The sequence below is a fragment of the Macaca nemestrina genome, chromosome 12, assembly GCF_043159975.1.
Source record: "Macaca nemestrina isolate mMacNem1 chromosome 12, mMacNem.hap1, whole genome shotgun sequence".
Lineage (NCBI taxonomy): Eukaryota > Metazoa > Chordata > Mammalia > Primates > Cercopithecidae > Macaca > Macaca nemestrina.
Genome location: NC_092136.1, coordinates 44782913 through 44795692, shown reverse-complemented (window position 1 = coordinate 44795692; position 12780 = coordinate 44782913). Strand labels below are relative to the sequence as shown.

At 38.8% G+C, this 12780-nt stretch overlaps 1 protein-coding gene across 3 annotated transcripts in view; it reads left to right on the top strand.

The window, feature by feature from the left end:
- Nucleotides 1-12780, top strand: part of LOC105487015 (neural EGFL like 1) — a 934667-nt gene that overhangs the window by 217749 nt on the left and 704138 nt on the right. For all 3 annotated transcript variants that reach the window (XM_071074963.1, XM_011750278.3, XM_011750280.3), the window contains exon 5: nucleotides 7162-7258. In XM_071074963.1, coding sequence (XP_070931064.1) covers nucleotides 7162-7258 — 97 coding nt within the window. The remainder of the gene's footprint in view (nucleotides 1-7161; nucleotides 7259-12780) is intronic.

The following is a 12780-nucleotide window of genomic DNA, read 5'->3' as shown; positions in this document are numbered from 1 at the left end:
CATCTTCATTGACTTCATGGATCTCATGATTATTAGCATAACGTAAAGTGTCACGTTTGACTATTTTTCTCGTCTGGATTATTAATTGTTGCAAATTGCTCCTCCTCAAGTTTTGCCATAGTAGAACTTTTATAGCTATCTGACTATAGTTCTCCTATTCTGAATATAGTCAGAGAACTTTCATTCATTTATTCATTCAGTGTATGAATTTGGCTGGGTTCTCTTCCAGATACTAGAAATGCTGATTTGAAAAAGACAGATGAGGCTCCTTATCTTAAGGTGCTTACAGTGTGCTGGGTAAAGCAAGCTAAGTGATGGAGACTGACCAGGTGGTTAGGAGTTACTTTATTTAGGATGGATAGGGAGGGCGTCTAGTGCAGGAGATATCTAAGCAGATATAGGAATGCTGTGGTCATTGTTCCATTTCCTCCAGACTCAGAAGATAATTGGTGGTAGTAGCAGTCAGGAAGTACACATACAACTTCAGGATGGATATGATGGGCACAAGGGTACCAGGAAAGCTATTTCCTCCTTCCTTAGCCAGGTGATCTAGGAAGGCAGGGCCAGCCACGACCAGAGTCTTGGAGACCCCTGTGGGTCATGGGAGGTACCGTGTTATGTGCTGAAGAGTTGAAGAATGTGTCTGAATGGATCGTCCAAATGGGGAGGTTCTGAGAGATCAGGAAATAACCAACATATAGGGGGGTTAGAATGCATAAAAATAATATATAAAGAATGTATAATGTAAGGGTAGTCCTAGATGAGAACTTAAAATGCAGGCCTCTGCTTACTGCTGTTTTCATTTTTCCAGAAACATTTTTCATAAATTGGCTAAATCCAATTAAATATCCCAAATTGACTAGGAAAATGCTTACTACTGGAGTGGGTGAAAGTGTTAAGAATAGTGTGCTGCCGTATTTTACTCACAAAAGCTAATTGATGCCCAGGTGTGTGTGTGTGTGTGTGTGTGTGTGTGTGTGTGTGTGTGTGTGTGTGTGTGTGTGTGTGTGTGTTGGGGCGGGGGGCGTTGATGATAGTGTGTTTAAGCACACTATCTTATAAATTGTTTCTTCCATCTCTTCCTGTTGCCTGAGCCTATTTTCAATCATGTGTGAGTTTATGATTAACTTTCCACAAAAATAAAACTTTTATAAATGTCAAAGGATTATATTTTTGGAAGAATGTAAAAGAAATAAGATATTTGCTTAGAACTTTGAGTAATTTACATAGAGAAGTTTACGATTTATGGCCAGAAAGAGTTAAAGAAAGCTGAAAAAATGATACTTTAAAACTACAATAATAAAAATACTGCAGTTCTAGGATTCGTAGAAAGTATACTTTATCCAAAAATTCTGTTTTAATGCAAAGTTTAGTATCTAAATAGATCATCAGTTTTCTCCATAATATCAGATTAAACAGCAACAGAAATGCTTTTTTTTCTGTTACATATTAGCTTGTTCTAGCTTTAAAGTTTATTAAGGGAAAAAAGAAACTTAAGACTTAAATTTTCATAATTGTGGAAATGTATGGCAAAACAGACAATGAGTTCTTGCATTTTAACATTGAAATATCAAGCCCTTAAATTCCCTGTGATAGTGATGTCATTTCTTTTAACTGTAAATTCAAAGCATAAGTAAGCATCTAAGATATTGAGACTTCCCATCTCAGTGGGTCCATTTGGTGAGAGCTACAGCAAGTAGGCCGGACTGGGTCACATGACCTGTGCAGCTCTGCATTCTTAGGTACCCATGAGACTTACACAATGTCAGCACCGACTAAGTGCCAAGGGCATGTAATGTATTTTGTTTAATCCTCATGACAATCCATACAGTCAACAGTAATATCCTTATTTTTTAAATGAGGAAATTGAAGTACAGAGAAATTAAATTACTTGATTAAAGTCATGCATTTAGTAGAATACGGAACTGCAATATGAAGAACCCAAATGTATTTAATACCAAATTTATGTTATCTTTGCTATACCACACGATCTAAGATACCTCTTGGCTTTGTGGGCATGAAAAAGACAACAGTTACCTTTTTATTTTTCAGCGTGGTATATTTTTTAGGGTAAATGATACTAGCCACAACTTCAGAATATCCTCTCCTTCTCAGTGGCTTAACTTCGCAGAAGTTTATTTCTCATTTAAATAGAGTCCGGTTGGGTGTGTCTAGTTGATAGGTGGCCTTTGATGTCATCATTTAGGGATTCAAGAATCTCTGTCTTATAGCTCTGTCCACCCCCTAGCCCTCAGTCTTCTCCAGGCAGCTGAAAGGGAGAAAAAGCAAAGAGATAAAGGGAAAGAGACAGCATGGAAGATACCTGAGGGAGTTTTTAAATTATTTTGTGTGGGGTGGAGGGGCGAGCTTAGAAGTGGGGCACAGCCGGCCGGGCGCGGTGGCTCAAGCCTGTAATCCCAGCACTTTGGGAGGCCGAGGCGGGCGGATCACAAGGTCAGGAGATCGAGACCACAGTGAAACCCCGTCTCTACTAAAAATACAAAAAATTAGCCAGGCGCGGTGGCGGGCGCCTGTAGTCCCAGCTACTCAGGAGGCTGAGGCAGGAGAATGGCGGGAACCCGGGAGGCGGAGCTTGCAGTGAGCCGAGATCGCGCCACTGCACTCCAGCCTGGGCAACAGCGTGAGACTCCGTCTCAAAAAAAAAAAAAAAAAAAAAAAAAAAAAAAAAAAAAAAAAAGTGGGGCACAGCCTTTCCACTCCCATTCCATAGCCACACTCAACTTCAAGGGAGGCTGGGAAGTGTAGTAGAACTGTGAATCTAGGAGGAAAACAAAGTGGGTTCCAGGAGAGCTGACCGGTCTTGCCTTCATGCTTTGACACATGAACTTGTTTCCCCTTTTTCTTCTGATAAGTAAATCTAGTTAGGAATTTTACTTTATTTGAATGAGTTAGCTTTTCATGTTGCTCTTTTAGGAAATAAAAAACCTGTCTGTAACAGGAAGACATCCCAGGGAATGTTAATCATGTCCTCTCTTGTTCAGAGTTGATGTAAAAATTCTACCAAATCATTTACTATTTTCGTTTTCCTGTATTTTAACTCTTCGATAAATAGTGGCTTGGCTGGGGCTTTTGTGGCTGGAACTGCCCTTCATTGCTTGTCTAGAGAGGCAGTAGAGCAAGGTGGTCAATAGTATAGACTATAGGATCTGGTTTCAAATCCCAGCTGTGTCACTCACAAGCTGCTTAACCATGGATGAGGTATTTGACCTTGCTATACCAAGAACACCCACCTGAGGGTGCTGTTATGGGGATTTAGTACATTAACATATTGAAAGCCCTCGATACACAATATGGGCACACATTAAGTGCCGTATAGGTGCTGGCTGTTATGTCTGCTCTTTCAGCTCCACTTTATTCTTCATTCAAAACTCAGTGCAGTGTCTCCTTCTTTGGAAAATTTTCTCTATGGCAGGCAGAATTCTGGTTTTTGTTTTGTTTTGTTTTTCCTTTCTGCTTCCAGGAAACGTTTAATTTAATGCATTGAATTATAAGGTTTGTCCATACATGTGTCTGTCTCAGGCATTAGATCTAAAGACAAGGATTTGCCCATTCTAAATTTGCCTGTATGTATTCCCATAGCCAGCACAGCACAGCACAGCACAGTGTCATACACATTGTAGGCAATCAGCTATTTGCTGATGTGAAGGAAACCTCATTAACTAGAATACCCTATACATCAGAAAGTTCCATTTCCTTACCACACTGGAGAGCAAGGAGTTCACTGTATTAGCTTTTACTTTTCATTTTAGTTGACTTGGGTGACACTGGATTTAAGTGACAGATCACTGTGCCCTACCTGCCTTTTTACATTATCCAGTCCACCCAAACTGTCCCTCCGGGACCAGCCGCCTTTGTGCTAAGATTCTGATTTTACTTTGGCTGGCATGTATAGCTTCCCTTCTGTAGGGGTACATGTAGGAATGTGATAATTCAATTTCTTAGTTTGTGTTATCTTATCAGCATTAGTCTGTGCCATGCACCTTTCTTGTTTCATTCATTCACCTTTTTCTTGCCTCACCATTCCCACCAGGCCTGTGATAGGAAAATTGTATGAATATCCTTAGCTAATCGATAATATTGTTTTTGCATGTGTGAATTTTTAGTTTACATACATTATGGACCTTGTTGGTTTTTTCTCTATTTTTTAAGCTGTTAATGTTAACATAACTTTAAGCTCACAGAAAACTTATAAGAGTGATACAAGGAACAATCATATTTGCCAGGATTCTGCATTATTTGGAAGGAAGAGAAAGTGTGTATTCATAGAGATATATATATATACAAACAGTATTGTTATTATGAACACTTTGAGAGTTAAGTTGTAAACATCGTTACCCTCTACCCCTAAATACTTCAGTGCCTATTTCCTAAGAACGAGACATTCACTTAAGTATATACTGCCCAGTTAGCAAAATCAGGAGATGGAGTATCAATAAAATACTATTACATAATTTACAAATCTTATTCAAATTTTCCCAATAATATCCTTTATGGGATTTTTCCCCCTGCCCTAGCATCTAATCCAGGATACCATCTTGCATGTAGCTTTTATGTCTTTTAAAATCTCTTTTAATCTCCAACTGTTGTTCAGCCTTTATTTTTCATGACATTGACATTTTAAAGACCACAAGTAGTTATTTTGTGGACTGTCTTTCAATTGAGGTTTATCTGATGTTTCTTCATGATTAGATTTCCTCCTCCCTCCTCAGCAAGGTTTCTTTTTAAAAAAATACTGTTTTTAAACTCTCTTCATGTTGATACATCTGTATTATTTGTTGATTCCACCTGCTGCACAGAATTCCCTAATGCAGATTGGAACAGATTGGCAGGGCTGCCAGGAAGGCAGTATCCGGCAGACCTTCCTTGGCATCAGGATGGTGTCTTTGCGGGGGCTGTGTGACATGGGACATGAGAACACCACTTTGACACATGTGCCCTGGGTCACCCTGCTTTAGCTGATGGTGGTAGGCCTCAGATGTTTGCTTCTTCAACTGTTTCTGAGGCACACGGAGCTATTATGCTTTGCAAGATAAGGTAGCATAGGAAGTTGATCTCTTCGATTGTTTCTTCCTTAATTAATTCATGCATTTAATAAATATTGATTAAGGGCCTACTCTGCTCATTGGAGCTTATCTTCTAGCATATTGAATATGTAAAATAAACTTTTGAATTGAAAACTCGTCTAACTGTGACAGAGGCAAAACTTTTAAAATTGAGGTTAAGTTAAATAGTTTGACATTTTCAATTTATTAGTAAAATAACCTTATAGAAATTATGCTTCTGCCTCGTCACCCAAATACAGTGATTTCCATTTGTCTCTGGACTCTTCTGGTATTTACCAACATTGAACATCGTTTGTGCCTCATTATCTCTATAGGGCATAAATAATTTTGCATTCCCTTTTTTCCAGTGAAAATTATTTTGTATATACTTTCCCTTGTTTCACAACTTGCATATTCATCACCCTTAATGACTGTAGTAAATTATTTCAAGCTGATCTATAACTTATGCATATCTCCTATGTTGTAAATTTGCCTTGTTTCTAGTTTTACCACTAATATTAGGAAAAAAATTTTAAAGGAAGTATGTATCCGGCTCCTGTGTTAAGGCAGTTTTGACAAATAGTTTCATCTAAAATCGTTCATTCTAAGATACAAAAAAGGTTAGATTCCTTTGAAGAAAATACATTCTGTCTTTTTTTAGGAAAACTTATTTTTTCTTGATTATGTTTTGAGCCTCCATTTATAATGGAAAGATAATTAGTAGAGAAAGACGTGATGTGCTTGGAGCTTTGCCAGCTGAAAACCTTGCATGTATCGTTAGGAAACAGCAGGTTTCCAGTGGGGAATAGTAGAGTAATGGGCTGTGCAGCTAAGATATAAGGCTGCAGCGTGACAGCTCCCAACCGCAGCAACTTCACAATCACTCACTTTCCTTGACACAAGTGGACAGTCTTTCAGTTCTTCCGCACTTTCCTTGTGAGAACCACCGGAGGAATACATCACCCTCTGGCAGGAGGCAGTCAGCTCCATCACAGCAGGGAGGACTGATGAGCTGTCTCTACCTCTGGACACACCTAGGAATGATTCCACAGCGGTTGCTCAGTCCTCAACGAGGACTCAGGAAAGCAAGAAATGGACATAGTTCTCATTTACAGATCACTGTATCTCACCCCATCCAGAATCTTCTGAGCATCCGGTGCTGAGAGGTGCTTGCCAGGGGTGAGGTGGAAGCTCATGATCAGTGGGTGGTTTCAGGGATTATTTCTAAAGAGGACACAAATAAAAGATTTGTGACTAACTAACTGGACCTTGGTAGGGTGGAATAACTGAGACATTAATTGTTTGGTAGGCTCTGTTAGAAACTTCAAAGATCCTAGGTAGGGCCCTGACCTCTTCTGTATTAGTTATGTGCCTGTATGGATTAGATGAGGATTTTCTTCATATACAGAATTTTTACCTTACTTTTCCTCCATGAGAGTAGGACCTTGTGTGTCTGGTTTCTTGCTCTATTTTCCGTTGATTAGTATGGAGCTTAGAGGGTAAGAAGTGCTCAATAAATATTTGGTGGTTGGACAATGACTTAAGCTGCATGGTTCTGTAGACTAAAAACATGATCATCTAGGCAGCTGCAATCTATTTGTTTAAAGGATTCTCTCAGATTACTACAGAAATGAGTAGGAGCTAAAGAAACCAAAGCCAGGGAATAGCAGGGTGCAAAGGAAAGTACAGTGGCTTTAGAGCCAGGCGGATAAGGGTTCTTATCCCAACTCTACTACTCACTGCTGTCTTCACTTGGTTGACTCATTTATAATCCCTAAATCTGAGCTTTCACACCTATAATGTGTATCAAACCACTTTCCTCGCAGAGTTTGTGGGCAGTTCATTGCTCAGAGTGGACACTCAAAAATGTCACCTTCTTCCTCCCTCCCCTGCCAGAAGGGAGACAAAAACAGGAGGGGCCCAGATGATGTGTCCAAGTGTTAGATCTCTGCATTTGTGTTATCTGTCATTTAAAGTGTGCCACATATTGGCTTCTCTTCATACAGCAGCTAATGGCATGCGTACTTCAAACAGCATATGTACCTTTTGGTTCTGCTTTGAGCCTCTCTATTAGTAACTGTGTTCTTTGTCTTTACAGGATTTATGAGCGTGTGATAGACCCTCCAGATACCAACCTTCCTCCAGGAATCAATTTATGGCTTGGCCAGCGCAACCAAAAGCATGGCTTATTCAAAGTAAGCACTAACGTTCTTTTTATTGAAGTACATATATAGGCAATGCTCAATTTTCCGTGTTATTGGAGATGCGTTTATAATTACATTAGTGGGAAGGGCATGGCATAATAACTACTAATGTTTATTGAACACTTACTTTGTGACACATGCTTTTCTATGTGCTTGACATGAATAAACTGGTTTACTTGTCCTAAGAATTTATGAAGTAGGCGCTTTGAAACCAGGCAGAGTGTTAAGTGACTTGCCAAGATTATCCAGTTCACTTTGCTGCCAGGTATGGATGATCCAGAATGCAAATGACCTCAAAACGTTGACCTCCCAATTCTGAAGGATTTAGGATAATCTTCAAACTGGTTTCCCTTCTCAGATTATATGTTAATTCAGTTTAGAGTAGATGTCGAGATATGAAAACTAAATCTCTGCTTCCTTGAGCTTTGGTTTAATTGCATTACTGGGAACAGAAAACCAAATACTGCATGTTCTCACTTTTAAGTGGGAGCTAAACATTGAATGCACACGGACACAAAGATGGGAACAATAGACACTGTGGACTACTAGAGGTGGGAAGGAGAGAGGGCGCCATGGGTTGAAAAACTATCTGTTGGGTACCATGCTCACTACCTGAGTGACTGGACCATCCATGCTCTAAACCTCAGCATCATGCAATATACCTGTGTAATAAACCTACATGTGTATCTCCTGCATCCAAAAATTTTTAAAAAATAACTGCATTATTATACTTCACAAAAACATGAGGATACAGTGACAAAATAAATTGAAAAACTTAAAAATGCCATGAAATTTTAAGACAGTCTTGTTCTTTAAAAGAATGACACACTTTTGCTTCTGGCAATATGGCAGACCAGATATTCTAAAAATCCTTCTGCTTCAAAATGCCTATAATGCTCGATAAAATATCCCAAAAACCTTTTAAAATTCAGCATTGTACTTATATGAAAGGAATTCCTTGGGGACCAAATATGTGGAGGGGAGAGAAAGCCAGAGGGATATCAGTACCAGGAACTTAGAGCCTTAGATTCCTTCCTTTTAATTTTTAAAAAATTAAGGTATAATTCCACATGTTCTCACTCATAGGTGAGAGCTGAACAATGAGAACATGTGGACACAGGGCGGGGAACATCATATACCGGGGCCTGTCAGGGGTTGGGGGCTAGGGGAGGGATAGCATTAGGAGAAATGCCTAATGTAAATGACTAGTTGATGGGTGCAGCCAACCAGCATGGCACATGTATACCTAGGTAACAAACCTGCACGTCATGCACACGTACCCTAGAACTTAAAGTATAATTAAAAAAATACAAAAAGAAATTAAGGTATAATTTACATACAAGAAAATTCATTCCATTTAATGTACAGTGTCACAAGTTTTGGAAAATCTACGCTGTATTATAATCATCATTATAATTGAGATAAAGAACCATTTCTTTACCTCCAAAAATTTCCATCCCCCTTTGTATTCAACCCTTCTCCTCGCCCGAAGCCTTTAGCAACCACTGGTCTGTTTTCTGACCCTGTAGTTTTGCCTTTACCAGAATATTATATAAATGGAATCATATATGTGTGTGTGTATATTTACATAAGTTTGTATGTTGAGATTCACCAAGTTGTTATGTGTATCAGTGGTTCATTGTTTTCTATTGCTGAGTTAGTATTCCAGTTCTGTTGTATGAATGTATCATAGTTTGTTTGTCCATTCTTCAGTTGATGGACATCTGGGTTATTTCCAGTTTGGAACAACTATGAATAGAGCCTCTATAAACATTTGCATACAGGTTTTTGTGTGAACAGAGGTTTTGATTTCACTTAGGTAAGTGTGTGGATATGGGATTATTGGGTTGTATATAAAGGTATGTTTAAATTCACAGGCAGCTGCTAAACCATTTTTCAAAGTAGCTGTGCCATTTTTTGCATTCCCACCAGCAATCTATGAAAATTTCAGTTAGAGCCTTAAATTTCAACCATCTTTGTAGGATGGGAGGAATTACTTAGATCCCATGCATGAATGAGTGTTGGAATGGAAATTTTTAAAGTCAAGTCAGTCCACTATCTAGCAGAGGGAGGCAATCCAGAAACTATCCTGTCTACATCTCATCTCCAGGTAAGAAAAAATAATACTTCCCAGAGAACTAGTAAACCACAGCACTTGAAGTGTTGCAGACTTGAAACCCAGATTTACTTTACCCATGAAACTCAATAAAGTATATTAAAGTGGCCCTGGCCCTGGATTATGTACCCTGGGAGTCCTGATGAAGAAAATACAAATTATCTTTGGAGAAAGTCACTTTTGATGTACACCTCAAAGGATGCCCACAGATTAAGTCCATAAAATAGGAGCTCTAAAGCTATCATGAGTGACAGTGGAAAGAAACAAAAAAGTGCTCAGTTAGTCCTCAGAGGGCTACAGAAAATGAAATCAGCGGATAAGGAATGTTTTTTTAAAAAAAATTTTTTTAAAAACTTCTCTTTAAAATATTTGAAGAATCAAAATAATAAAGAATGTATTATGACTAGAGACAATAAGTAGGCCCAGAGATAATTGAACTAAAAAGCACTTCCAAAAATGAAAGATATAGTTGTTGGAAATTAAAAAAAAAAAAAAACAACCAAAAACCTCACTGAACCTGCTAAACAGATTAGACACAGGTATGGAGAGCATTTGTGAAATGGAAAATATTGTTAAAGTAATTAAACTAATAGTAGTACTTCAGAGATAAAGAGAAGAAAATAGGAAAGAGGTTAAAATATAGCAAAGATACATGTATATTAAAAAAGTTTACGTATCTGTTTAATATGTGTGTATATGTATGTGTATCTGTATAAAATGGCTATTCTGATACCTCTGTGTTTTCTAAGTGGCTTCTTAGATAGCTTAGATAGATAGATAGCTTCTTAGATATGAATATTATTATATACATATATTTAAAAATTAAGGAAGATTATAAGGAATATATTATATCTATATATGCATATATATTTGAAAATTCCAAATAATAAACAGAGATAAAGTTTATGGGTACTATTACAAGTATAATGGGTAAGAATTTTCTAAACTTGATAAGAGACATTAATTCTCATTACTGAAAGAACAATGAAATAAAACTATATGTTGTTGATTGCTATCTAAGAAGCCACTTAGAAAACATAGAGGCATCAGAACAGCCATTTTATTTAGCTCAAAAGCCATTTTTTTTCTGCTTTGACCTGGCTAAGCTGATACTTGCTGGGCTCTCTCCCATGTCTGTGGTTAATTGGCATGCCAGCAGGTGGCAGGATGATCTGAGAGCCTCTTCACCTCTCTGGGGGGTTGGCTGGCTGTTGATTCTTGTTCTTCAGTTGTCCTCCACATGGTCTCTCATCTCCAGTGGCCTAGCTCAGCTTATTTACATGTCAGCCTTGGGTTTCCAAGTATAGGAAGAGTGCAATCCCTAAAGTACTAATGCTTTTCAAGGCTTTGTTTGCTTGATCACATTTACTAATGTTTTATTGCCCAAAGCAAGTCATAGGGCCAAATCCAGAGTCAAAGGATAAATAAATAGACTTCATCTCTTGAAGGGTTGCTCCATGATATCACATTGCAAGGATATGGATGCAAGGTGGGAAGAATTTTTTTTGGCCACATTAGTAACCTATTATACAAATCAAGATAAATAGACAGCCACACTTAGATATATTGGCAGAATAGCAGAACTCCAAAGACACAGAGAAGATCTTAAAAGTCGCCAGTGACAAAACACAAATTTTTCACAAAAGGATAACAAATTGAACAGCTGGCTTTTACCAGTAAAAGCAGAAGTCAAAAGACAGTAGAAAAAGTGTTTTCCAAGTTTCAAGAGAAAATAACTCTCCAATGTAGTAGCATATACCAAGCTTAATTGTCATTTGAGAATGAGTGTGACATAAAGACATTAGTAGAGAAATAAAACTCAGTTTATGACTAATAGATCTTCATTTTAAAAACTTCTTGGAAAGAAGACATATAGTGCAAGAAGAATTGGAGAGTAAATGCATATTGACAGCATGCACAAATCTCAGTGAGTATTATTCTGAATGATTGCCATTATCATTGTTTGATTAAAATATAATAGTAATGCTTAATTTTAGAAAAATAAAATTAAAAATATTGACAGTGGAATCCTTCACCAGCAACCAGGATATCCAGGTTCTCTCATCAAAATTGACTAGAAGGCTGGCGTGACTCATGGAGAGAGGGAAGAACAGTGTGGTGCGGCAGCCTACCTGAGAGCCACATGGGAAAGGGGAGCCCCCTCCCCCGCCAGCCAAGGGAGGCAGATTTCCAGTAACTCCAGCCAGAGACTCAGGGACGGAATTCGGATCTCCCTGGGCCCAAGCCCCTAGGGGGAGAGGTGGCCACAGTCTCTGTGGACCAGCAGACTTAGCCTCTTCTCTTGGTAGTTCTGAAGAATCCGGGCAGCTTAGACGACTGGGTTTCAAGCAAAGCACACCCGTTCCACTAATAGACAGAGTGCCTCATGAAACAGGTCCTGCTCCCTGTGCCACCTAACTGAATGAGAGCCTCCAACAGGGATTGTCAGACACCCTATACAAGAGCAATCCTACTGGCATCAGTTTGGTGTTCCTTGAGGCCAGAGGTCCCAGAAGGAGCAGGCATCCATCTTTGCTGTTCTCCAGCCTCCTTAAGTTACATCTCCAGGCATGCAGTGAATCAGATGAATAGGGCCTGAAGTGAGTCCCCAGCAAACTGCAGCAACCCTTCAGAAGAGGGACCTGACTGTTGAAAGAAAAACAAGCAGAAAGTGACAAGAACAGCATCATAATCAACAACAAAAGGCCCCCACAAAAACCCCACCCAAGGGTCAGCAGTCTCAAAGACTGAAACTAGACAAACTCACGAAGATGAGAAAGAATCAATGAAAAAATGCTGAAAACCCAAAAGGCCAGAGTGCCTCTTCTCCAAATGATTTCAGTATCTCTCCATCAAGGGTGCAGATCTGGATGGAGGATCAGATGGACAAATTGACAGAAAAAGGCTTCAGAAGGTGGGTAATAACAAACTCCTCTGAGTTAAAGGAGCATATTCTAACCCAATGCAAGGAAGCTAAGAACCTTGATAAAAGGTTAAAGGAATTGCTAACTAGAATAACCAGCTTAGAGAGGAACATAAACAACCTGATGGAACTGAAAAACACAGCACAAGAACTTTGTGAAGCATACACAAGTATCAATAGCTGAATTGACCAAGCAGAAGAAAGGACATCAGAGTTTGAAGATCACCTTACTGAAATAAGACATGCAGACAAGAATAAAGAAAAACGAAAAGGAATGAGCAAAGCCTCCATGAAATATGGGACTTCATAAAAAGACCAAACCTACCATTGACTGGAGTACCAGAAGGAGACAGGGAGAATGGAAACGAGCTGGAAAACACACTTCAGGATATTATCCAGGAGAACGTCCCCAACCTAGCAAGACAGGCCAACATGCAAATTCAGGAAATACAAAGAACACCATTCAGATACTCT